The 27614-nt window shown below is 36.9% G+C and overlaps 1 protein-coding gene across 6 annotated transcripts in view; it reads left to right on the top strand.

The window, feature by feature from the left end:
* Window positions 1–27614, top strand: part of TOPBP1 (DNA topoisomerase II binding protein 1) — a 70260-nt gene that overhangs the window by 25176 nt on the left and 17470 nt on the right. For 5 of the 6 annotated variants that reach the window (XM_055569658.1, XM_055569657.1, XM_055569656.1 and 2 more), the window contains 16 exons: window positions 2212–2552; window positions 3156–3328; window positions 8070–8281; window positions 9979–10265; window positions 12530–12703; window positions 12806–12915; window positions 15266–15389; window positions 15977–16123; window positions 16241–16337; window positions 17973–18165; window positions 20307–20527; window positions 21427–21593; window positions 21838–21949; window positions 24227–24390; window positions 24883–25020; window positions 27363–27452. In XM_055569658.1, the coding sequence (XP_055425633.1) occupies window positions 2212–2552; window positions 3156–3328; window positions 8070–8281; window positions 9979–10265; window positions 12530–12703; window positions 12806–12915; window positions 15266–15389; window positions 15977–16123; window positions 16241–16337; window positions 17973–18165; window positions 20307–20527; window positions 21427–21593; window positions 21838–21949; window positions 24227–24390; window positions 24883–25020; window positions 27363–27452 (2750 nt within the window). The remainder of the gene's footprint in view (window positions 1–2211; window positions 2553–3155; window positions 3329–8069; window positions 8282–9978; window positions 10266–12529; window positions 12704–12805; window positions 12916–15265; window positions 15390–15976; window positions 16124–16240; window positions 16338–17972; window positions 18166–20306; window positions 20528–21426; window positions 21594–21837; window positions 21950–24226; window positions 24391–24882; window positions 25021–27362; window positions 27453–27614) is intronic. The other variant, XM_055569660.1, reaches the window with a different exon arrangement.

Consider the following 27614-nt stretch of genomic DNA (forward strand, 5'->3'; position numbering starts at 1 on the left):
TCTTCCTCCTAGATGTGATTGTGAGCAGTTTTAATGCAAGAAAAAATTTGTTTTTACATTTTATATTATACATTTTAAAACTGCTTTCTAAATGTTTTATAGTATCATGTCACCTTTATTTCCATCTAGGCTTATTCATCCTCATGTGTGCTTAGTCATGTCTGATTCTTTGTGACCCTTTAGACTGTGGCCTTCCAGGCTCCTTTTTCCTGGCATTTTTCAGGCAAGAATATTGGAGTGAGTAGCCATTTCCTCCTCCAGGGGAACTTCCTGACCCAGGATTAAACCCTAGTCTCCTCCATCTCCTGCATTGCAGGCAGATTCTTTACCTGCTGAGCCATTGGCAATACATCCCTCTAAATTATAGATACACTGTTACTCTTTATTCCTTACAGTATCAAACTGAGGGTCAGAGAGTCTCCTGACTTACTGATCAGTAAATGCTCTAGACAGAACAGCTTCTTCAGAGTCTCAGAGCAATTTATATACTTGCATTAAGTAGAAATTAAAGTGTGTATATACACTTTATTTTATATATATATATATATATATGCACACTTTATATATACTTTTCTCCAATAAGCATAATTTTTCACTTTTCAACTAATGACTGTATGAATGTGTATATACAGTAATTAGTTTAAAAGTGTAAAGAATCATTTATATATATATATATACACACACATACACACACCCATATACAGTAATTAAAATGAAGAGAGTCCTGCCTGTTGGAGATGAGGATAGAAATAAGAAGTTGGCTTCCCTGGTGGCTCAGCAGTAAAGAATCCGCCTGCTGTGCAGGAGATGTGGGTTCAATCCCTAGGTCAGGAAGATCCCCTGGAGAAGGAAATGGCAACCCACTTCAGTGTTTTTGCCTGGGAAATCCTATGGAGAGAGGATCCTGGCTGGCTACAGTCCATGGAGTCAGAAGAGAGTGGGACACGACTTAGCAACTAGAACAACTATAACATAATGTTATGGACCCTGCAGTCAGACAAACTTTGGTTTATATCTCATTTCTGCCAGCTAATAACTGTGTGACCTTAGAGAAATTACATAACCTGTTTAGACCTGACATTCTTCTTGAAGGATGGGTGTAGATACAGCAATAGAACTAGCCTTATATTATCATAAGCATTAATTACATGCACGAAAAGCACTTAAGTACAGTGCCTATGTCCCTGGTGGCTCTGATGGTAAAGAATCTCCCTGGAATGTGGGAGACCCAGGTTCAATTTCTTGGGTCGGGAAAATCCCCAGAAGGAAATGGCATCTCACTCCAGTGTTCTTGTCTGGAGAATCCCATGGACAGAGAAGCCTGGCAGGCTGTAGTACATGGGGTCACAAAGAGTCAGACATAGCTGAGCAACTAACTCTATGTAAATAGAAAAGAATCTTTGAATAGCCTTCAGGCTGTTGGAATCCCAGGAAGCAGGGCTTGGACAATTCTGAAAGTTGCTCAGTGGTGTTTGACTCTTTGTGACCCCATGGACTCTCCATGGAATTCTCCAGGCCAGAATACTGGAATGGGTGGCCTTTCCCTCCTCCAGATCTTCCCCCCCCAGGGACTGAATTCAGGTCTCCTGCCCTACAGGCAGAGTCTTTACCAGCGGAGCCACAAGGGAAGCCCCTTGTGGAGTTATTGGAGCTTCATAATTTTCAAGTTACTGCTACTGCTAAGTCACTTCAGTCGTGTCCAACTCTGTGCGACCCCATAGACGGCAGCCCACCAGGCTCCCCCGTCCCTGGGATTCTCCAGGCAAGAACACTGGAGTGGGTTGCCATTTCCTTCTCCAATGCATGAAAGTGAAAAGTGAAAGTGAAGTCACTCAGTCGTGTCCGACTCCTAGCGACCCCATGGACTGCAGCCCACTAGGCTCCTCCATCCATGGGATTTTCCAGGCAAGAGTACTGGAGTAGGGTGTCATTGTCAGTTCGAGTTACTGGAGCCTCATAATTTTCTAGTACACTAGGAATACTAGAATACTAACATGATTGCTCTTATCCGAGGATGGTAATACTCATTGCTGTCTTGGGAACACAGAGGATGGGATAGGTCATATTCTTTCTTCATTGTATACTTATAAAGCCTTAGTTTTGTAAGTGTGGTCACAGTTCTCAGGCTCCCTGTTACCTTTATATCCTTACTAGGAGATAAACTTTATAAAGTAAATTACCTGTTAGAAAATGTTTCTTTTTCTTTTCCAGTTGAAGTTGCCAAGTCTGAAGTTGGACTCGGTAGTGACTCTACTCATGTGGAGCCCCGTAATGATTCTACTCATATTTCTCTTCAAGAACACCAGTCTTCCATCAGTCATTGCCTCCCTGATGTTTCTACAATTACTGAAGAAGGTTTATTTAGCCAAAAGAGTTTCCTAGTTTTGGGTTTTAGTAATGAAAATCAATCTAATATTGCAACCATCATAAGAGAAAATGCTGGAAAAATTGTGTCCCTTCAGAGCAGAGTTGTTGCTGATTATGCTGTGGTTCCTCTGCTGGGATGTGAAGTACAGGCGACTGTGGGGGAAGTTGTAACAAACACATGGCTGGTAAGAAAACACCGCATCAGTTCAAATGTAGTATTGAAGGGTGTCGGAAGCTATACATCTTTGGCACTTTAGTTTCCGTAGATTGGTATTTGGGTTTGGGCACTGTCTGGATTTTGCTTTTAGTAAAGGAAATTATCAATAACAAAATATGCAAGCTTCTTGATCCTAATCCTGGTAGAATAGAGGGGCTACATCAGCAGCATTCTTTCCTAGGAAAGTGACTCCAGGTCTTCTTATATTTAGGTTTTCCCTGTTTTTTTACTACCAAAGCATGACATGCACTTATGTATTATTGCATCTTGTTGGCTTATCAATGATAATTTCAACCATTGACTTTTTCAACTTTCCAAGACTTAAGAGGAAAAATGATAACTACATAGGAAGAAATTAAATTTAAAGCAATATTTAGGAAATTCAATGATAAATCTGATTTTAATATCCTATATAATGACTGGTACATTTTAATATTATAATTTTAAATGTATTGTGAATGAGCATATACACATTTATATTAATAAAATCGCTTTTCACTGTAACTGAACCAGTGTTAACCACTAATTGCTTATTTCAGGTTGATGATGATGTTTTTCTTATTTTTAAAAGGTAATGTGTATAGACTACCAGACTTTAATTGATCCAAAGTCAAATCCTCTCTTCACACCAGTTCCAGTTATGGCGGGAATGACTCCTTTAGAGGGTTGTGTTCTTTCATTCAGCCAATGTGTAGGAGCTGAAAAAGATTCATTGACATTCTTAGCAAATCACCTTGGAGCCAGGTATGTAGTATTTTTAGTATCTGCCATCTTGGTGTATGTATTATTTGTTTTTACTTACTGAAAAGCATACAAATTAGCATTTTGCTGGATGTCGTATAATATTTATGAGGAGTATGTTGCGTATCTGATGTGGTGGCTCAAAGTGGAAGGGAGAGAATGATGTTAGACAGGTACTTAGCAAGTGTTAAGACCACAGGCATTAATGCTTACCTACCAGGAAAAGGAACATTTAAAGATACTGCTTGTCTCAGTGTTATTTCCTTCTGTGTGCCATATTCTTTTTCAGTATACATTGTTTCTCTGCAATGCAGTGTTAAGCAGAAATAATGAATACTTTGGGAGAAAGAAAATGAATTTAAAAGTTCTGGAATCCAAATTAGCCCAACCCCTAAGTGAACTTTAATGGTGGCTGTTTAAAAGAAAAGTAGAAAACTGTTACATAAATAATTATTAATGAACTAACTTTCACATTAAAGGAAAAGTTCTTTTAGATTATATCATGAAACAGCACTTAAAATACTTTTAAACAAGAGCCACACCTAAACCAAAGTGATTCAGAACATTTGGAGAAAAAAGTAAAGATGGGCAATGATATGTGAAAAGAAAGGAGAGGGGTACAATTTTATTATCAGACAAGTTTGAATTCAAATTGAAAGGCATTAAATGGGGAAAAGGCATGTTGTAAATAAAGAATGCTATTCACACTGAAGGTTTCTAATTTCTTAAAAAATTAGAAATTAATAGTAGAAATGGAAAATGAAGATTGTATCAACTGGACATTTTAGAACTTTTTAATAACTCTTGGTTCAAAGAGGAATTCAAAACCATTTATAAGCCTAGATATCATTGTCAACCCAATAGTAACAAGCAACACCAGTACCCCCATTGTGACCTTAAAATACCATTTCCCACTAAAAGAAACTAAAGCTTAGAGAAATGATCAGTTCTACATCTGGGGCAGAAAAGATACCAGTGAGTCTGGAACCTTTGGTCAGAATGGAGAACAAATATATTATTGAAGACTACTCCGAAGGGTTGTGTCAAAAGGACCACCACTGGTCAAGGACAGGAGAAGTGTCAGCAGCAGTGGCTCCAGACGTCATCAAATAATATTTCAATCATGATTTCATAATGGCACCAAAAAACCAAGCTAATTGGCCATGTTTGAAGGATGCTAGGAAACCAACTCATTATTTTTGAAAGCTGGTAAATGAAGAGAAAGGATCTGGTATTTATTCTGACTTCCTGCACAGTCTGTATCAGACTGTATCCATAATAATAGATAAGACAAAGTTTCCCTTTATAGAGGTATTCCAACAAATGAGTGAAGAAGAAATGGTAACATTTTGACTCCTAATAAATGGAAGAATCTAGATATTGAAAACCAACATTCACATAATAAAGAGAAAACTAGACATATGCCTCCTTATGAAGAATATACAACCATCTTGAAACAATCTTATCAAAATAATGAAACCTCATGATCCAGTATCTTCAACAAATATAAAGGGGGCATGGAAAGAAGAAGGAACCTGGAAGCCAAAAGACATAAAAAATGAAATGTAGTGTTTAAGGGTGGGAAGTGATAAAGCAAAGTAAGGAAGTTCAGTTCAGTCACTCAGTCGTGTCCGACTCTTTGCAACCCCATGAACCGCAGCATACCAGGCCTCCCTGTCCGTCACCAACTCCCAGAGTCCACCCAAACCCATGTCCATTGAGTCGGTGATGCCATCCAACCATCTCATCCTCTGTCATCCCCTTCTCCTGCCAGCAGTCTTTCCCAGCATCAGGGTCTTTCAAGTGAGTCAGCTCTTCGCATGAGGTGGCCAAAGTATTGGAGTTTTAGCTTCAAGATCAGTCCTTCCAATGAACACCCAGGACTGATCTCCTTTAGGATAGACTGGTTGGATCTCCTTGCAGTCCAAGGGACTCTGAAGAGTCTTCTCCAGCACCATAGTTCAAAAGCATTAATTCTTCGGTGCTCAGCTTTCTTTATAGTCCAACTCTCACATCCATACATGACCACTGGAAAAACCATAGCCTTGACTAGATAGACCTTTATATCTACTACTGTGGGCAGGAATTCCTTAGAAAAAATGGCGTAGCCATCATAGTCAACAAAAGAGTCCAAAATGCAGTATTTGGATGCAATCTCAAAAACGACAGAATGATCTCTGTTCGTTTTCAAGGCAAACCATTCAATATCACGGTAATCCAAGTCTATGCCCCAACCAGTAGCCCTGAAGAAGCTGAAGCTAAACAGTTCTATGAAGACCTACAAGACCTTCTAGTACTAACACCCAAAAAAGATGTCCTTTTCATTATACGGGACTGGAATGCATAAGTAGGAAGTAAAGAAACACCTGGAGTAACAGGCAAATTTGGCCTTGGAGTACAGAATGAAGCAAGGCAAAGGCTAATAGAGTTCTGCCAAGAGAATGCACTGGTCATAGCAAACACCCTTTTCCAACAACACAAGAGAAGACTCTACACATGGACATCACCAGATGGTCAACACCGAAATCAGATTGATTATATTCTTTGCAGCCAAAGATGGAGAAGCTCTATATAGTCAGCAAAAACAAAACTGGGAGCTGACTGTGGCTTGGATCATGAACTCATTATTGCCAAATTCAGACTGAAATTGAAGAAAGTAGAAAAAACCACTGGACCATGTATGACCTAAATCAAATCCCTTATGACTGTACAGTGGAAGTGAGGAATAGATTTAAGGGACTAGATCTGATAGAGTACCTGATGAACTATGGACAGAGGTTTATGACATTGTAAAGTAAGGAAGTGATAACTATAAATATCCAAACAGTGGCTGCTATTAACATGGGAGGGGAGGGGTGGTAGTAACAGAAGAGGCATATTGGAGAGGTTCTGGAGTGACTGGTAAGAGTCTGTCTTCTGACGTGGGTGGGGAAAAGAAGGGTTTTCATCTTATAATTCACTAAATCTTATATTTCCTTTTTTGCTGTGTTCTGTACTTTGGTTATACTAAACAATAAACTTTTGGAAAAAATAAATTGTAGAAAAGAACAGTAAGAAAATATGGCAGTAGACTAAAGCAGTGCTCATAGAAAAATTCAGCAAACTGATTACATAAAATACTAATATACAGAAGTCACTGACCTTCATATGTGCAGCTAGTTAGAAGAGCTAATGAAAACAGAGATCTCTTACTAAATCTGTAGTAAGAGATAAAATAGGTAGCAACATGATATGTAATCTTAAAAAGAAAGAAAATGAATGAATAAAATAAAACCAAAATAGACTCCTAGATACAGAGAATAAATTAGTGGTCACCAGAAGGGAGGAAATGGCAACCCACTCCAGTGTTCTTGTCTGGAGAATCCCAGGGATGGGGGAGCCTGGTGGGCTGCCATCTATGGGGTCGCACAGAGTTGGACACGACTGAAACGACTTAGCAGCAACAGCAGAAGGGAAGGGAATAAGAGGCTGGGCAAAATTAGTGAAGGGGATTAAGAGGTACAAAATTCCAGTTATAAAATTTAAAAGTCACAGGGATGTAATTAGATTTGGCATTGATCTTTTGTAATCTATTTAAATATTGAGTCACTATATCATACACCTTAAACTAATGTTGTATGTCAACTATATTTTGATTTAAGGAAAAAGTTGAAAGTGAAACTTGGAAGAGCTACAGAAACTTGTAAAATGCTATTGAGGGAAACAGGACTTGAAGAGTATAAAAGATGTACCTGTTCTTGGACAGGAAGACTAAACATTATAAAGGAATTTTTTAGAGAGGGCAATAAGCAAACTAATTCTTAAATTCATAAGAAAATATTAGCAAGCAGGAAAGTCATAAAAATTCTGAAATAGAATTGTTATTTAAATATATTTTGTAAACCTCCCTAGATAATAGTATGTCTGTAGGTAGCAGAAAGTTAAGTGAACAGACAGAAAGCATAGAAATAGACCTAAATACAAACGAATTTAGTATATGATAAAGGTGATGTTTCAGCTTATTGAGGAAGAGATAATTCAATAAAATTGGAGCAACATCTCATACCAAAATAAGTACCAAATTAATTGATCAGTGGGTTAAATGTGAAAAATGAATCCGTGAAAGTACTAGGGAAAATGTGGGATACTTAACAAAATCTTAAAAGTGAGGAACTAGACCTGAAACCCAGAAGTCCTAAAAGACATTTCTGTTTGTATCTCAAATGGTGGTGTTCTCTTTAATATTCTGTGATCTTGAGGAAGACACTTAATTTCTCTGCATCTTTTCCCAGGTTGTATCTTTATGATAACTTGTAAAATATTGGTATTTCACAAATACTGAGAGGATCCAATGATATACGTGAAAATGCTTAGAGAAGCTGGGGTGTAGGGCTAGGAGTTCTGTTATTCATGCTCATCCTTTGCTCCCCTAGTTGTTCCATGTCTTTTACTGGGAGGAAAGACAAGGTGGGTAGGTGGGTGATGACCAATTAAATAGATGATCTTTCTGGTTATTTCTTGTAAGTCTGGTTTAATTTGCTTATTTTTAAATAATTAATTTTTAAAAGTTTAATTTTAACAATACATTTTTATCCTAGAGTAGGTATTGTAAGAGGATTAGCTTAATTTAAGAAATATAACCAACTTTTAATGTGAGTATTTTCTTATACTTGGAACTCTGACAACACCATTGTATTAGAAATATCATTCTTTGCCAACTATTATGCATATGACCGTTTGCTTTTTTTTTAAATGTAACTTTCAGTGTTCAAGAATACTTCGTTCGCAAGTCCAATGCAAAGAAAGGCATGTTTGCCAGTACACATCTTGTTTTGAAAGAGCCAGGTGGTTCTAAATATGAAGCTGCCAAGAAGTGGAATTTACCAGCAGTCACTATAGCTTGGCTGTTGGAGTCTGCTAGATTGGGAAAGAGAGCAAATGAAAACCGTTTCCTGATTGAAAGTTCATCTAAAGAAGGTTAATATTTTTGTTTGTCATTTTATATATATTTTTACATTTTGGTTTCTGGGATTGTTGTTCAGTTGCTAAGTCGTGTCTGACTGTTTGTGACCCCACGGTTTCTGGTTTATGAATATGCTAAAACTTGTTTTTGAGACAGTTCATTAAGATTTCTCCCTTTAACATGAGCCACTGTTGGGCACCCATTATTGGGGAGAGGGGTGGGCAATATAAGTATGTTCATAGCAGCAATGTTTAATTTATGATTACTATCAAGTGTAGGCACAATCTGAAAGCTAGAAGGTACAAAACAGTATGGGAGTATTCTAGGGTCTCAGTGTTTGAAGTCTAAAGATGTGAGCTTTGATCCCATTTACTGTTCCTTCTGTGAGTAAAGTGCTGTCTATTCCTATTTTAGTTTTTCCTATCTGTGTATTTTATTCTATTCCAGTCTGTTCCTGGACTTCTGCATATTATATCTTGCCCACCTTGTGCTTGCTTGTTCCTCCTTATCTTTCAGCTCCCAGCTTGGATATCGCTTTCCGTGGAAAAACCTTCCTTGATTTATAAGTATGGCCTTGTCTTGCCATAACACCATGCCTCTTTTGTAGCTCTTATCCCAGTGTTACCATTCTAGTTTACTTTCCTGTTTCCCTGCTCAGCCATAAGCTCTGAAAAGGCAAGGAGTACATGCATCTTGTAAATTATGTATTTTCATTGTCTAGATTGGACCTGGCATGGAGCAGCCATTTAGTAAGTGTTTTTGATAAATGTTGAAAAATGGTGGAGGCAGAATGGGAGGACACAGTAGCCTCTCTTATATAACATGATGGCATCCCGGGTCACACTTTAGGGAACCTTGGGAACAGCTCTCAAAGCTATTATTTATTACTTTTCTCTAGACAACCTGGGAATTTTACAACTGAGGTGAAGTAATGTTTAGGTCATATTAAAATCTCATTAAGAACTTTTCAAAAACTTGACTGTAGTTGTTAACTCTGAGTACATGTAATTGGGATTTTCTTTTTACTCTGCCATTGACCAAGATGATATTAACTTCTTGTTCAATCACTAAGTCATGTCTGACTCTTTGTGACTCCATGGACTTAGCACACCAGGCCTCCCTCACCTTCAGTCTCTCCCAGAGTTTGCTTAAGCTTATATCCGTTGAGTCAGTGATGCTATCTAACCATCTCATCCTCTGCCACACTCTTCTCCTTTTGCCTTCTGTCTTTCCCGTGAGTCAGCTCTTCACATCAGGTGGCCAAAGTATTGGAGCTTCAGCTTCAGCATTAGTCCTTCCAAGGAATATTTAGGGTTGATTTCCTTTAGGATTGACTGGTTTGATCCTCAAGGGACTCTCAAATGTCTTCTCCAGCATTGCAATTTGAAAGCATCAATTCTTTGGCACTTGCTTATATAATTTTGGGCAAATTATGAGGTTTATTGAGAATATTTTAAGTTATAACAAGATGAAACAGGAAATCTAATTTCATTCATTATTTCGGTTGATTTGGTTGTCTAACTCAGCATATATTTTAATGTCTGGTTTGTTTCTTTGAAAGTAAGTTTATAGCTTTGTGGTGTGAAGTGTACTTAAGAATTCACATGAAAACTAATAGGAAGATAAAAACATCACTTCTGGTATGCCTCTTTAGAGACAAGAAAACGACATCAGTGGCTCATATTTGTTTCTTTTCATTTTAAATCTCTAGAACAAAGTTTGGAAACTGAAACAACAAATGAGGTGAATCTAAATCCAGATACTCCAGAGCATCCTGTCACACATCTGGAAACTCAGAGAAAAACAGCCGTTACACCTTTAGATATGAACCGCTTTCAGAGTAAAGCTTTCCGCATGGTGATGTCACAGCACTCCGGACAGGCTTCAGTCTCCCCTTCCCCAGGACAGTCACTTCAGAAGGAGCCCTCATTACACCTGGATACGCCCTCAAAGTTTCTGTCCAAGGACAAACTCTTCAAACCTTCCTTTGATGTGAAGGTGAGGCTTATAGAAAATGGTTCTGGAGATAACAGTTTTATAGTTCATAAAGTTAAAGCACCAAGTTCTCCATCACTTAGTTTGTAGTAGTAACTTCAGAAATGCTGGCAAATAGATTCATGGTAATGAGTCCCTATGTATACCCAGTGTTGAGGTAACAGCTAGAGATATATATGGTGTGAAATCAGGACATCTGGGTTCAAGTCCTGTATCTGTTGTGAACGGTATGATTCGCAGATCGTTTAACATATTTGAGCATCAGTTCTCTTTTGTACAAAGAGGATAATATCACTGAAGACTTACACACTTACTGTAAGAATCAAGTGAAATTGTGTGATAAATAGTTTCATAAACTGTACAGTTACATAGACAAATTGGACTTAGGTTTTGATTCTAGGAATACATCCAGTGCACTTTCTGAAAATGTTATCTCTTTACCTTTCAGTCATTTGCTCTAAAAAGATGAGTTAAGTGTGCATCTTTCTTTGATCTTCTGAGCATTGGAATATGGCTCCCAGTCTAAAAAATGCATTCACAAATGAAGGTTTAATTCAGCCTTCTCAGATGGTTTTCTTTCATTCCCCAAAGATAATTTTCTTCACTATTCCTTTAGTAGTTCTTGGCCTTTCAAATAGCTGTTCGAACCATGATTTTTTTACCCATGAACCTTTGCAAAATTATTGTGTGGTTTTACTCATAGTATGTTTTGGAGCAGACTTAAAGTTTGCAAGTTGTTCATCTTCAGAAAATAAACATAAATTGACCTGGGACAGTTTTCTCCAAGCTAAATCTTTGATCAGATTTCTTCTGAAGTAATATTTTGTACTGTAACACTACTTATGCTGTGAAAAGTAGAGGGAAAGCACTGGTTTGGGAATTGTGAGATCTAGAATCAGGCCTCTGCTTTGCCTCTTACTGCCTTTTAAGGCAAGTCAACTTCTTTGTGTTTCATTATCCCCATCTGTAAAATTATGGAGCATATCTAGATGATTTCTAAGGTCTCAAAGCTAGTAATATTCTTTGAATAGTAAATGGAATAATAATAGGCAAGATAGTAGAAATATTTCTGTTTGTTGAGACCATTCTTCTACCTTACAGTGAAAAACTGATGGTTCTGAAATAGTCTCAGTGAAGGTATAAAGCACATTTAAAGGTTTTATTGTTTAGTCATAATGTGTTTAGCAGTGTCTCTCTCTTGTGATATATAAGATAGTACTTCACCTTGTACTCAGTGGTCTTTAAACTGATGTAACAGATGGGCAAAAAAGAAAAATCGGATTATCTACTCTGCTCTCTAGTACGTGGTGAAACACTGATGCTTTGCTATGAGAATATATCAGTGTTGGTGCATGCATTTTGCTTACATGGTTTCCTTTACCTGTGCAAATTGTGTGTGTTCAAGGTTAATATTCATCACTTGAGCACTGGCTAGATACTTTCTGCTGTGTATATGGAATACTATTCAGATGGGAAAGAGAATGAGCACAAGTCCTGAACAGCAGTGACTAGTGCTCACGTGGGAATTGGGGTAGCTTGGGACTAGGCATATATTTTGTACCCTTGAAGATTTTTCATAATCATCAGCTCAATATGACTTTTTAATCCTCCTTATTGTTCATGTCTAGTTTATATCCATCCTTGCTTACTTGTTTCCTTCTGTGTTTTTTGCTTGTTTACTTGTTTGTTTTCTTTTGTTTTTTGGTATCATTTTAACCAATTTCAACTGTGAAGTGAAGTGAAGTCGCTCAGTCGTATCCGACTCTTTGCAACCCCATGGACTGTAGCCTACCAGGCTCCTCTGTCCGTGGGATTTTCCAAGCAAGAATACTGGAGTGGGTTGCCATTTCCTTCTCCAGGAGATCTTCCTGAACCAGGGATCAAACCCAGGTCTCCTGCATTGTAGGCAGATGCTTTACCATCTGAGCCATTTCAACTGTAAGATCAGACAAATGTGGTAAAATACTACTGAAAATATATTAAGTTGCTTGGTCTCTTTGAACCAGTTTGTTGGACAGTATGGAATTGTTTTCTTCATTATCTATATAGATGCAGATAATACTTCATTCTTTTTATTGTTGTTTGGAGGAAAGCTGGAGGAGGTTAAAGCTATAATCCAGTTAATACTGAGGATTATTCCCCTTCTCTCTTTACCTCTTTTTACCCCTTTCCTTTTTCTGTTTACCTCTCTCTCCCCTCTTCTTTCTCTTTCCTTTTCTCTTCCTTTTCCTCACTTCCTTTCTCCTTCTCCTCCTCCATATACACAGGATGCACTCGCAGCCTTGGAAACTCCAGGAGGTCCCAGCCAGCACAAAAGGAAACGGAGTACACCACTCTCAGAAGTCATCGTCAAAAACCTGAAACTTGCTTTGGCAAATAGCTCTCGAAATGCTGTTGCTCTTTCTGCCAGCCCTCAACTGAAGGATGCCCATTCAGAAAAGGTGGAATTATATCTCTTATTAAAAGGAAGTTTTAGATTAAAAAAAACATTTGAAATAATAATGATTGAAACAGTGCTGTTTCTTTTATTTTTCCATGGGCAGGAAGATGCTCCGAAGCCACTTGAGAACGTTGTGGTGTGTGTTAGTAAGAAACTCAGTAAGAAGCAGAGTGAACTAAATGGGATTGCGGCCTCTCTAGGTGCAGACTACAGGTAGTTGGCATGCCTTTTTTTTGGTGGTGATATGAACTCAATTTATAGGGAAACCTAAAGCTGTTGTGAGCATCTATTTAAAAAAAAAACAAAAAACATTATTTTGCCTTTTATTAATAGTTTATCATAGTATCTACAAAATCCAATTTTGATTTAATTTACCTCATCCTTTTAAAATACCCTCTCCTATATCAATTCACTCTTACATGTATTTAGGGCATATTTAACAAATATATGAGAACATACTTTGTGACACTATTCTAAAAATCTGGGATCTGTGAATGAGTACAGTCTAGAAAAAAAATCCTTGTCTTCAAGGAGTTTTTCAATACATTTAGGTCAGAGATTTTAAGCATGTTTCTTAGTGATTATCAATCAGAGCCCTTCTGTGAGTACTGCTAAGTGCTGCAGCACTCCTGAATTAAAATGGTCTTTTTGAGGATGTTTAATGCCTATCATTTTTACTTTGGAGGCATAGATAACCACTCTCAACCTGACAGCCCATCTAGAGACAGGTCCCTAGCACAAATGGCATCAGTATCAGGGATTGAGAGACCCTTGCCTATTCCAGCCAGTGCTGAGTTGATTGTATTCCTTCATTGTCTGTGGTACTTGCTTTCTTGATCACTTGTTTTCAGCAGTTCATAGTTAGCATAATGATTGGTTTACAATTAACAAACAGTTTGAGGAATATGATTAGCTTTATCTTTCCCTTTTGGTAAGTCATTTCAGTTATCTTTTTGATAGAGAAATTAAATCAGGAGAATGGAAAAATAAAATATATTTGTGTGATTATAGGCACCTTAGTGTTTCATTCATCTATTGTAGAAGAGTAAAGCTTTCTTACTTATAACTATTATTTGTATTGTCTACATATTGTTCTTACCTGGTTGCTGAGTGCTCAATATGAGGCAAGTATTATCTCATATCATTCTCACAGTAGCCCTAAGAGCCCTAAAAATTGAATGTGTCCATGGGTATTCTCTTCAGATGTAGACTTATGTAAGGTTTAAAAAAACGCATATAGGACTTGTGTTTTTATAAGATTTAAAATGCCAGTCCTGGGAATTCCTGGTGGGTCCAGAGGTTAGGATTCTGCACTTCCACTGCTGGGGGGCCAGGTTCTATCCCTGGTCAGGGAACTAAGATCCCACAAGCCACAGCAGACAGCCAAAATAAATAAAATGCCCCAGTCTTCTCAATATAAAAAAAAATACATTGCTGAAATCCCTAAATAGAATTTAATAGTCAGTGGCATTACTTTGAAATTTGCATTAGGTATATTCCTGAAGTAAATTTCTGAGACTTGATAATTAATGAGAGGAAAGAACTCTTTATTATGCAGAGGTTACAGTATGTATGTGTTCATAGGGTAATTGGCTCTCAAGTGCTGCTGTTCCAGATGTTCCCTTCCATACGCACCAAAGAGATCAGTGATACTGTCTCCCACCTGCCGACAGTTAAAATCTAGACCAGATCTTCCTGACACATCAGATATAGCACTCCCTTTTTATTACAGATATTTATACAACATTCCTTCTACTAAAATGGATTTCATAAATCTAACTTTTATAATTAAAGTCAGTAGAAGGTACATAGTAATAGAATATACATTAAATATGTAAATGCCTTTGTCTGATAACACAGAGGGGAATGGAGTATTTATATTTTTGCATACATAGAAAGAGCACTTCAAATGTGATAGCTGGAAGACTGAAATAGATATGGAGACTCAAGTACCATAAACAGCATTTCTGTTGGTAATATGACTACCATGAGTTGTTCACATTTAGCAAACTAGGTTAAGGAAATATTAAATGGGAAGAAATCGGGAGCACAGTGTAATAGCTAAGAGTGTGCATTTTGAAGTCAAAATTGGTTCTACCTCTTATTCACTGAGTATGTTACTTAATCATGTCCTTCAGTTGCTTATCTGTTAAATGGATAAAATAATACAGTGTTTGAGAGTTGTTGTGAGGAATGGATGGATAATGCTATGTAGAGTACACAATATTATGGGCACAGAGCGAATGTACAGTGACTAGTGGCTGCCAGCAGCTGGAGGATAGGTTGGATACTTAACTGGAAAATATCTTTATCGTTGTATCACCTGTATGAAGTGATATTATAGAAGATGTTTTAAAGAATATCTTTCTGCATCTCTGTTTGCATTTATATATTGAGAGATATGCATATAGAATTTAACAGTGAAAGTGGAGTCTGTCATTTAGTGTTTTTGCTTACTCTGGTTCCTGAAAGGTTTTGGGTATTCTGTTTATAGAGAATAATGATAAACTAATGTCGTTCTCTCTCTCAGGTATTCAGGCTTTTGTGGGTTTGATTGTTTTAGGTGGAGTTTTGATGAGACAGTGACTCATTTCATCTATCAGGGACGACCAAATGACACTAATCGGGAGTATAAATCTGTAAAAGAAAGAGGAGTACACATTGTTTCAGAGCACTGGCTTTTAGAGGTAAGCATACTCCCCCCGCCTTTCTGTTAAATGAAAACATAAACAGTACTTCAAGGCACAAATCCATTTCTCTGTACATAAACAAGTTTGATAACCTTATTTAATTGCACATTTCCTTTCTTGATAACTTTATTTAATTGCACATTTCCTTTCTTTGGCATCAGAAACTTAAGGTCTTTAATCCTTAAATGCTTAGTAAATCTTTAATGGGTATTTCAGATTGTCTGATTCTTTTTGCTAGTTAAAAATGATATGAAAGAAAACTTTGTAATGCTTTGAGGAGAATTAATTTAGCATGCCAATACAGTTTCTTTTCTTTCTTCTTCTTCCATTTTCCTTCTGGGTATTCCCTGAAACATGATTGATACTTGGGCAAAGGCATAGAAATAGAATTAGATTTCATACTTTAGTGGGCAGGACATTTAAAAGTGAGGACAAATTGTTACTTGTATGATGGAATTTTAAAGTCAACTACTTTTCAAAACTTTAATTTTGTGAACTTTTGCCATCTTAGAATTCCTACTTAATATCTTTTAGTCACTAAAATTTTTTTTAGTCCTGTTTTAAAGCACACCATTGTATTACAGTGTGCCCAGGAGTATAAACATCTTCCCGAATCTCTTTATCCACATACTTATAATCCCAAAATGAGCTTGGACATCAGTGCGGTGCAAGATGGCCGACTCTGTAATAACCGACTACTCTCAGCTGCTTCTGCAATGAGGGATGATGAGGTAAATGATACAGATGATACATTTACCCCCTCTTTAAGCTGAATATACAGTCATATATTGCTGTGAAGCCTTATACAGGGCTTGGTTTGAGAAACTGTAATTTTTCTCTTTCAATAGCCAGATCATATGCCTGTAGAAGAAAATGATATAGACAATATGACCACCAGTAATGAACTAACATCAAATGGAAATGGGAGGAATGACTCTAAAGGAGGTAAAATATTTTAAATTACAAACAAAATTTATAAATGTGTATCTTTCATACTGAATGTTTCCTTTGCATCAGATGAACAAATAAAGTTATCTTCTATGTTACTAGATAGAAGTAAAGCATATATTAATATTTGAGGATTGAATTGAGATTCCATGCCAATCATTAATTAATAGTTAGCAAAGCTTTGAGTGATATAAGTGTGAAACCTGTAAAATGTGTGAAACTAGGTATTCTACAGAGTTAGTGTGACACAGCTGTATTCTCTTAAACATAGGTAGAGATGGTAATTTTTCAAAAATTGGTCCTTTGATTCAAAAAGTTTCATTATGTGCACAATATATTTTAACATAAATTCACACGGTTTTAAAGGTACAGAAGGAGGTGTAAAGAGTTTCTCTTTATCTTTCTGATGTTATTTATTTATTTTTGGTTGTGCTGGGTCTTCGTTGCCATGGGCAGGCTTTCTCTAGTTGCGGTGCATGGGCTTTATTGTGGTGGCTTATCTTGTGAAACACAGATTCTAGGCACAGGAGATCAGTAGCTGTGGAGTAGCTACTTAGTAGCTCGCAGGCCCTAGAGTGCTCAGGCTCCAGTAGTTGAGGCAGGCATGTGAGGCTCTAGAGTACGGGCTCAGTAGTTACAGCACACGTGCTTGCTCGGGATCTTCCCAGACCAGGCATCCCACCCATGTTCCCTGCATTGGCAGGGGAACTCCTATCCACTGTACCACCAGGGAAGTCCTCTGATGTTACTTTCTTACGATTTCTTCCAGAGCTGTTTTATGAGTATACAATTATAAACATGTTTTCTCCTTCCCTCATTTAAAAAAATATATAAATATTAAACTACTATATATATTGTTTTATACTTTGATGTTGATATTGTTATTTACCAGTTCAACTTGTGGAGTGTCATATTAGGACATAAGGAGCTTCTTCAGTCTTTTTCCCTTTTTTGGCAACTGTATAGTATTCATAGTATGAATGGCCCACTTTGTTTAGCCAGTTCCTTGTTGATGGGCATGTTGGTTATTTCTCTTGTCTTGCTATTATAAAGAGTGGTGCAACAATGAGTAACGTTAAAGCTCTAGGTGTCCTCTCTTTAATGGATTTAATGGATCAGTATTTTCTATTTTCTTTACCCTACCAGAGCATTCCCTGTGATTTACCTGTTTAGTTAGTCCCACTGTGTTCATTCCAAAAGTGTTTATTTAGTACCTACTTCAATATTTAGTCTATAAAGAAACCAAAGATAAACATGTTGTGGTCTGTGTTTTCAGGGACCATAAGGGAAAATCATAAATGACTGTAATGTATGTCAGGGTGTGGTACAGAGCGTGAGAGGATCGGAAACCAGCAGGGTATCTGCACAGGGATGATGACCACGTGTCTCAGCACAGTGTCTGCAGAGGGCTTCCTGATTATTTCCTATTCCGTCTCCATAGTAAGGGCTGCCTTTATGTCTTGGTTCTGCAGTATTCATAGTGTTAGTACAGTACTGTAGCCTATAGTAAATATTCAGTAGATGTCAAGCCAATAAATCTGTGTTCAACTAAATCTAGACAAAATAGTTAATATGAATAAGGTGTGCTAAAGAGAAACTTACCTTGATTGGTATATTTTTGTTTGTTTCAAGCTCTGACACAGACTTTGGAGATGAGAGAGAACTTTCAAAAGCAGCTTCAGGAGATAATGTCTGCAACTTCAATAGTGAAACCCCAAGGGCAGAGGACTTCCCTCTCAAGAAGTGGTTGTAACAGTACCTCTTCAACTCCTGACAGCACCCGCTCTGCCCGCAGTGGACGAAGTAGAGTCCTAGAGGCACTGAGGTCTGTCCCTGTCACTGATGGCAGAATAGCTTTTCCTTCCTCCCTTCCTTGTTAACTTATCCTTTCATTTCATGCAACTCCAGAATTCTTATTTGGGAATAGGAAGCAGAGGTGTGTTCCATACCAAGGAACTGCTTCCACTGAGGCATGATTAATACATTTTATTACCTCCCCTGAGAGAGACATGATTTAAAATCCAGTTTGCCTTGTTTGAAATGGATTGAATGGTAGTCCTCTCTGTTCTGTGTATTAGACTTAAATAATATTGCTATTAGACAGTAAGTGCGTGTGTATGTGTATATACATATATAAATTTAGGCAGTTTTCTTATTGGATTACATATTATTTTGTATTCTCTTTATAACTCCTATCTTCTAGGGAAGGTGATTACAGATCTTAGTGTGATGTGATTTAAGTTCAATAGAAAGAACTTCATCTTTTCCTTAATAGAAAAATCTCTATGATGAAGGTTAATGGACTTATATCTTGAATTGATTAATTGAAATATGCATTTATCTATATTAACTGTATGTTTCATGAGGCTGTTTCTTTAGCTGAGTACAGAGCAAAAATGATTTTCTATTTAATACACCTCAGGTCATATTTTACATTTTAGAGAGCCTAAATCTTGTGCCAAAGTCGGTAAGTAAATATATTCTGAGAGTAAAAGGCCATCTTCCTTGTATTTGAGGCAAATGAACACTTTGGGAGTGCCATCAGCTTTAGCAAATTATTTCTATTAATAATTCTTTATGTATATACATTGAAATATTCAGTATACACATTGAAGGCAGGTATTGGAATTCTTTTTACTTTTCAGTGAAATTGGTACACCATAAAGGAACTAAAAAGCCTCTTGATGAAAGTGAAAGAGGAGAGTGGAAAAGTTGGCTTAAAGCTCAACATTCAGAAAACTAAGATCATGGCATCTGGTCCCATCACTTCATGGGAAATAGATGGGGAAACAGTGGAAACAGTGTCAGACTTTATTTTGGGGGCTCCAAAATCACTGCAGATGGTGACTGCAGCCATGAAATTAAAAGACGCTTACTCCTTGGAAGGAAAGTTATGACCAACCTAGATAGTATATTGAAAAGCAGAGATATTACTTTGCCAACAAAGGTCCGTCTAGTCAAGGCTATGGTTTTTCCAGTGGTCATGTATGGATGTGAGAGTTGGGCTCTGAAGAAAGCTGAGCACCGAAGAATTGATGCTTTTGAACTGTGGTGTTGGAGAAGACTCTTGAGAGTCCCTTGAACTGCAAGGAGATCCAATCAGTCCATTCTAAAGGAGATCAGTCCTGGGTGTTCACTGAAAGGACTGATGCTGAAGTTGAAACTCCAATACTTCAGCCACCTCATGCGAAGAGTTGACTTATTGGAAAAGACTCTGATGCTGGGAGGGATCAGGGGCAGGAGGAGAAGGGAATGGCAGAGGATGAGATGGTTGGATGGCATCACTGACTTGATGGACATGAGTTTGAGTGAACTCCAGGAGTTGCTGATGGACAGGGAAGCCTGGCGTGCTGTGATTCATGGGGTCGCAGAGAGTCAGACACGACGGAGGGACTGGACTGAACTGAACTGAAAACATGTTTCACTCTAGTTCTCTATAAAGCTGACTTACCTTAGACTCTGAGAGGTTTGGTTGTTAGTAACCAAAAAACCTTCCTTAAAAGCAGCCTATAGATACTAAGTACACTTCCTACGTAATTATAGTTATTGTTTAATTACAGTTATTGTTTCCAGTGATTAAAAATACAACCTGTGAATGGTCAGCAAAATAACCAGGTTTCTAAACATGTTTCCCTAAGCCTGTATAATTGAGAAAAGTCCCTTTTCTAAATGCTGCAATCATTTTAGAATTTTTTAAAATTTCCTACAGTAAACTTACCCTCTGAAGTTGAGATTCAATGTGCTTTATTTTCTAGGTAAAACAGATAAGTTTCTGGGAAAAAAAATTTTTAAATAAAAATTTCCCTAAGTTCAATTATTGAATAAGTATTTTCAAGTTGCTTACTGGGTGCTAGATGGTGGACATTTAAAGGTGAACCACCAATTTGCAGTCTAACTTAACAGAAGTTATGAGGACGGATTTTGTTATGGCTATCTGTTATTAAAATTGTGACTTCTGTTCCTTAGGCAGTCTCGTCAAACAGTACCTGATGTCAACACAGAGCCCTCCCAAAATGAACAGATCATTTGGGATGACCCTACAGCCAGGGAGGAGAGAGCAAGACTTGCCAGCAATTTGCAGTGGCCTAGTTGTCCCACACAATACTCTGAGCTTCAGGTTGATGTTAAAAAATTGGAGGATTCTCCTTTCCAGGAGCCTTTACATGATTCAGAAATTGCTGAACAGGGTAATGAGAAAGAAATCTATTTAATTGTTTGTATTAAGTACATGTTGACTTCTTGAAAATAAATAGATAAGCACTTTGTGGTTCTCTGAATTGTACATGCCAACAAAAACTTAATAGATATATTTGGGCTTAAACTTGGAAGTCAGATAAATAATTATAAATTGATGTAATTTATCATACTCTGGTTGGGAGAGTTCCATGGACAGAAGAGCCTGACAGGCTACAGTCCATGGGGTTGCAGAGAGTCAAACACGACTGAAGTGACTTAGCCACATAGGCATCATAAATTGAAATATGTATTTTGATTAAATTTGGAAGTTAAGGATTAGGCATTTTTTCCCCCAGACATTTTTCCAGTTCTTTTTGCATTTGTGTAGTTAATGCTTGATTTTTCTCTCAATCATCTGTTCATTTAAGTCTTAACTCCACCTAGCACATACCTACATTTCTTTAGAGCTGTATGAGTTTCTTTCTGAATTCCCTATATTTTTCTTCCTTGGACTTTACCTTGAAAACAAAATGCTTCCTGTTTCTCATCATTGGTCATCTTTCCCCCTCTTTCTCTTTCTGATCACATGAGTATTTCTCTATACTAGATGTATAGATTTATCTCTGCTTCTGATTTTCTCATAGAATTGCTCTCATTTTTAAAATCTGATTTACATTTTACTGATGAAGGTGTGGTATTTAAAGAGAGAAGCACACAGATAACACCATTTGCCATTCTAATTGCATTCATTTATAAGCTCTAGAAATAGGCTACTTCTTTTGCATGTACATTTTACATTCTAGAATTTCTGTTTAATTTCATCTTGGTTAAGACAGATGAGAATATTTCCCAGACTTTCTTCTTAGTCGTATTTGGATAACATCACACTGTAGCATTTTATTGCCCTCAGCTGTCTGTGATCCTGGGAACGTATGTGTGACTGGAGCCCCAAAACACCCGATCTCTGAAGAACTGGAAACTCCAGTGAAAGACAGCCACCTGATCCCTACGCCTCAAGCCCCCAGTATTGCCTTCCCCCTAGCCAACCCACCTGTGGCTCCACACCCTAGAGAAAAGGTTTGTTTATCCTTAGTATGGTGATAAAACTTTTGGATATTGCTGCTATGTTACATTCAGAATTTTTTGATATCAATGTCAAGGTTTTGTCATATGTTGAAAACTTTATTTCTTTGTACTTTATTATAATCATTTCTGCATTTGATAACTCAGAAAACTAAGTAAAATGTTACTGTAAAAGAACCATAGACTTGATAGCTGTTTTGATGTTAATTTTTTTCTAAAATAAACTTTTCCATTCCAGATTATAACAATAGAGGAGACTCATGAAGACTTAAAAAAACAATACATATTTCAGTTGTCATCTCTGAATCCTCAAGAACGTATTGATTATTGTCATCTGATTGAAAAACTAGGTACAAGTATCTTACTTATGTTGAAAATGTAACCTTATTTGGAAGTCAAATGTAGCTAATTATTGATTACCATTTTTAAGCTGTAGAAATTGAGATTAAAAAGATGAATAACTTGTCTCAGGCCATACAGCCTGTCAGCAGTAGAACTTAAGTCATAGGATTTAAAGATTTAAAGTGAATCCCATCATTAAGGTGTAAGAATCTTGTCCTACTTTGAGTGTTCGTTGTTGAAAGTCTGGACAAAATCAAAGGAATTATATAGTTAAAAACTGCATTTTCATGAAGTTGAAGGTACATTGATATCCAGACAGGAGCTCCTCCTGCTGTGACGTTCTTATTCTACTGGTTGTCAAGCTCTTCCTGACCATTCTGGAAGCAGCATACTAGAAAGGTAAACTTCCTAACAACTACTTTAAAAAGTAAAATGAAGCAGGTGAAATTAATTTTACATATGTATTTTATTTATATATGTACTTTATTTAATATTTACTTTATTAGTACATGCAAAATATATTCAAAATATTATATTCAACATGTAATTAGTATAAAATATCAGTGAGATAATTTGCCTGTTTTCTTACTAAGTTTGAAATCTGGGATATATTTTACATGTACAGCACATCTAACATCTCAATAGCGAGTAGCTGTGCTTCAGGTGTTCAATAGCCACATGTGGCTAGCGGCTACTGTATTGCACAAAGCAGCCTTATAGAACTTAATATGACAACTTGACCTAGAGAAACATTAAGAAATAATGATTGTTTTTAATAGTGGCCCTGAATCATCAAGAAAAAATTAAAGGTCCTTTAGTGCTCTCCTTTTAAGTTTGTGGGACACTTTTTTTTTTTTTAAGATTTCTTTCAGATGCAGTTGTACACTTAAGAAGCTGTATATTTTGGAAACTTCACTCATGTGGAATATTTGTTTCCCAGTCCTACAATAAATTAGATGGAGATAAGTTAGAATTGCTAAGCGTTACCTAGAGCTACCAAATGGAGCACTTTCAAGTGTGTGTCTTCTGTAGAGTGTTCCATCTCTGTAAACTATGCAGCTAGCAGAGACTTGTCTAAAAGAGAGCAGAGGCAGATGAGTGCAGACTGCTGAACTGGGAGTCTGTGACTAGAGGGTTTTTGATACTAGACTGCAGAGAGTCCCATCATTGTATAAATGAAGCAGCCGTGGCCAACTGATGTACATAAATAAGTTCGCCTGTTGTCTGGGTTATAATAAATTCATTACGTAGAATTAGATATTGATATTAATAATAGAATTTTACCTTATTGTTCTTTAGTCACTGTGATCCTGGGTTAGTTACTCTTATACCTGTGTCCTTATATGTAAATTGTACATAATAGAATATTCATAGAATAGTGATGATTAAATGAGTCAATACTTTAAACTCCATGACTTGTATAGTAAGTGCTTAAAAGTATTGCCACTCTTAATTATTAAAGTCATCTGTAAAGCATGAGTAGAGTTCCATTGTTTGGTTAAAAATCTCAGGAAGTCCTTGGTACCACACTGCCTAACCTCTAAAATATAAATAAAAACATGCTTTACATATGCTTTCATTTACTTAGGTCTTCTTCTTTCCTCAGACTTCTTTCTTACATATCTGAGAAGAGGGGTCAGCTCTCACCATCTCCTTCATCTCTATTTACCTAGCGTGTGCTTTCCTCCTGAGCTTCTGTGTTGGTCTACTGACCTTATTTCCACTAAAAGCAGGACAAAAATTTTTTTTCTGTATTTAGTCTATAGATGCCCATTTTTGGCCTCCATCTCCCTGGTGACACATATTCAGTGCTTGAAAATTGCTAAGGTAGTTGAAAGAGACTTAAGAGATGTGAACCTAAGAGAGGCTTAAGAGAACAACCACTTGCAGTTTGTTGCTCTTGTTTGTATTCATTTTCTTTTTTTTTTAATCTTAATTGTAACCAATTTCAGAGAAGCAGGAAATTTTGAGTAAACATTTTATAGAAATATGCATGTAAAGTAATTGTCAGGGGTTTTGTTTATTTAATGCAATTTATTTATAAATAACTTCTCTGCATTCCTGGGCTCGATTCCTGGGTCGGGAAGATTCCCTGGAGAAGGAAATGGCAATCCACTTTTGCCTAGAAAATCCCATGGACAGAGGAGCCTGGCAGGCTACAGTCCATGGGGTCGCAAGAGTTGGACACAACTTAGCGACTAAACTACCACCACTGCATAGTTGAGGTACATTTTCCCTCAGAAAAGGTTAAGAATCAATAAAGTATCAATTTTTCTCTAATTAAGGTGGATCAGTGATTGAGAAGCAGTGCTTTGATCCCAGCTGTACACACATTGTTGTGGGGCATCCACTTCGCAACGAGAAGTATTTAGCCTCCGTGGCAGCGGGAAAGTGGGTACTGCATCGCTCCTACCTTGAAGCTTGCAGGACTGCTGGGCGCTTCATGTCGGTGTGTATGCAAATTAATGTGAAGGGTCATTTTTCTTTAAAATTAAATGTCTTAATAATTGATTCTAGCACATAAAATATTAAGCTAGTTATTTGAAATATTTTGGTTTGTAACTGACCATCGCAATAATATCTATCATGTAGTTTTTGAAGTTTTCAATCAAGATAACCTCAGGGATCTCTCTTGTATAGACTAGTAATCAAACTGTTAATGTATACCTCCTCTGAGACCATGTCTTTCTGTGAAGTTCATCTTATAGTAGGTAAAGCCCAGTAATCTAAATATTACCAGTTGCTAAGATGAAGCTAGATGTACATGACTTTCATATGAAGGCAAATTAATCTACATTTCCTCCATGCTCATAAATTGATGCTTGCTTAGTACTCTCTGTATTTAGAGGAACAAAATGTATAGCTTGTAGCTCTTACTAGATTGTGGACTCTTTGAGGATGTATTGTAGGAATTCAAAAGTTTGTTGTACTAATTCTCTAGGAAGAAGACTATGAGTGGGGAAGTAGTTCCATACTCGATGTTTTGACTGGAATCAATGTACAGCAACGAAAACTAGCACTTGCGGCAATGAGATGGAGGAAAAAAATCCAGCAAAGACAAGAATCAGGCATTACTGAGGTATTAATATATATAATTATGTGGGTAGTATAAATGGCATTTGATGTCATGACTAGTCCAGATTTTAATTTTTTAAAGAGAACCTGTATTACAAAGTAAGAACAGTTCTATTTGTCTTTTATTCTTTGATTGATATACTTAATTTGGGCATTCTAAATTGAGCTTAGTGTGATTCCTAATTCTTCTAATTGTGATCAACAGTAATATATATTTAGTGTTGATGGCTCTCTTAAAAATCATTTATATGTGTAAAATGTGACCCATACTATATTTCTTCCAAAGAATCTTTTCAGCCTCTAGCTTCAGGAATTTTCAACTTGGGGTCCACAGATTATCAAATCAGATATCAAAGGAGTTTATAGATCAGATTCAGAAAGGCTGTACACTTTCAATGGGAAAAATACATCCTTATTTTTACAAACCTCTAATTGAAAGTTTGCATTTCCTTCATTGTATAAGTCTAGGCAACAAATCACAACACTGTTAACAGTGCTGTGACGTTCCCCACAGAAATCAGATATTTTTAAAATTTATTTATTTATTTGGCTTTGTTGAGTCTTACTTGCAGCGTACAGGATCTTCACTGCCTCACATGGGGTCTTTCCTCGTGGTGCACAAAGTCTCTAGTAATGGCTTTCAGGCTCAGCAGTTGCAGCGTGGGTTTAGTTGTTTTGCAGCATGTGGGATCTCCAGCAGGGATCAAACTTGCATCCCCTGCATTATAAGGCAGGTTCTTAACCACTGGACCACCAGGGAGGTCCAAGAAATCAGACATTTTTGCTGGCATTATGTTTGCAACTTGAAATATTGTTTATGTTCATCACAACTCTAAAATTATAGTAATACAGACCTCTTCGACTTGCAGTGGTTTGACTTTATGATGCTACAAAAGTGATATACATTCAGTAAAAAGCATATTTCAAATTTTGAATGTTGGTCTTTTTCCAGGCTAGCATCATGCAATGCCGTATTCTGTGGTGGTGCTGGGCTATAGCAGCAACCACTGCACCCAGGGAGCCACGTGATTGTGGGGGCAGTAAACAACTGATGCAGCCATTCTGTTTTTCTGTATAGTATTCAGTGAATTACTGAGATATTCAACTACTTTATTATAAAATTGACTCTGTGTTAGCTGATTTTGCCCAATTAAAGACTTCTGTGTTATGAGCATGTTTAGTGTATACTAGTAAGCTCTGGTTAGATAGTATTACTGACTCAAAGGACATGAATTTGAGCAAACTCTCAAATTAGTTAGTGGACTTAGTGGAGAACAGATGAGCCTGGCGTGCTGCAGTCCTTGTGGTTGCAGAGTCAAAGACACAGCTTAGCAACTGAACAGCAGCAGCAGTGAGACTTCCCTGGTGGTCCTGTGGCTAAGGCTTCGTGCTCCCAATGCATGCAGCCCAGGTTCAGTCCATGATCAGAGAACTAGATCCCACGTGATGCAACTAAAAGTCCCGCGTGCTGCAACTAAGACCCGGTGCAGCCAAATAAATAAAGTTTTAAAAAACAGTAGCAATCTATGATGGTTAGTACATTAGGTGTATTTAAATGCATTTTTTACTAAATGGTGTCTTCAACCCTCTGATGGGTTTAAGGTAGAAGCACATCTATTATGTCACAAATTTTTTAATATTTTTAGAATTTTCAATAAAATGTTTTCTTTTGTAATACTTTCTTTTTGATTTTGAACATTTATAAAACATTCATATGGTACGGAAATTACATTTCAATAAAGGTGTTATTTTTTTTTTAATTATTTGGAAAACAGATCATAGGTTTTACTAGGCTGCCAGATGGGTCCATGCCTCACAAAAAGGTTAACAATACAAATTATGTCATCTTTTATGTTATATTCTGAGTTCTGTGCTATCTCCAAGTCCCTGTTAGCCTTGATTCCCTTTATTTTAGAGTAATTCCACTAGCTTCTGTTAACTGTTAATTCTGTACTTAAATTTCCAATTTGTAGTCATTTTCAAGGGAAATAGTGAGGCTTCATCTAATCTAAGAAGCCGTGTTTTAGATTCTACAATTAGATTAGTTGTAAGGAAGAAAAATACTACAAAAAAACTAGACAAATGTCAAGTTGCTTTGTTTTATTGTTACCTAATTATTAAATCATTTTTTTTAATTCTTTAATTGTTTATTGATGGCCAACTGTATGCCAGACACCATGACTGTGTGTATCAGAGTGTTCTGGCCAAGATAGTTATCAGTTCATCAGAAGTAAAACTTATAAGATTATTCACTTACATAAAACTAAGACTACAGAGAAAATAATGTTTTTATATTGTCAAATTATTTTCCAAATAATTTCTACACTGATTATTCTTTATTTGCAGGGGGCATTTAGCGGGTGGAAAGTTATTTTACATGTTGATCAGTCCCGAGAATCAGGATTCAAACGCCTACTTCAGTCAGGAGGAGCAAAGGTTTGTATTGAGTCCACGTAACTGGATTTTTTACAATTATTTCTAACCAAGGTTGCTGTGATCAGTTCTTGATTTTCGGTACTTTATGAGATGGTAATCCTTAGGTGTAGCTTATACAGTTGAACTACCTTGGAACACTGATAGATTGTGGTGCTTTTTGTT

Source organism: Bubalus kerabau, chromosome 2 (genome assembly GCF_029407905.1).
Source record: "Bubalus kerabau isolate K-KA32 ecotype Philippines breed swamp buffalo chromosome 2, PCC_UOA_SB_1v2, whole genome shotgun sequence".
Taxonomy (NCBI): domain Eukaryota; kingdom Metazoa; phylum Chordata; class Mammalia; order Artiodactyla; family Bovidae; genus Bubalus; species Bubalus kerabau.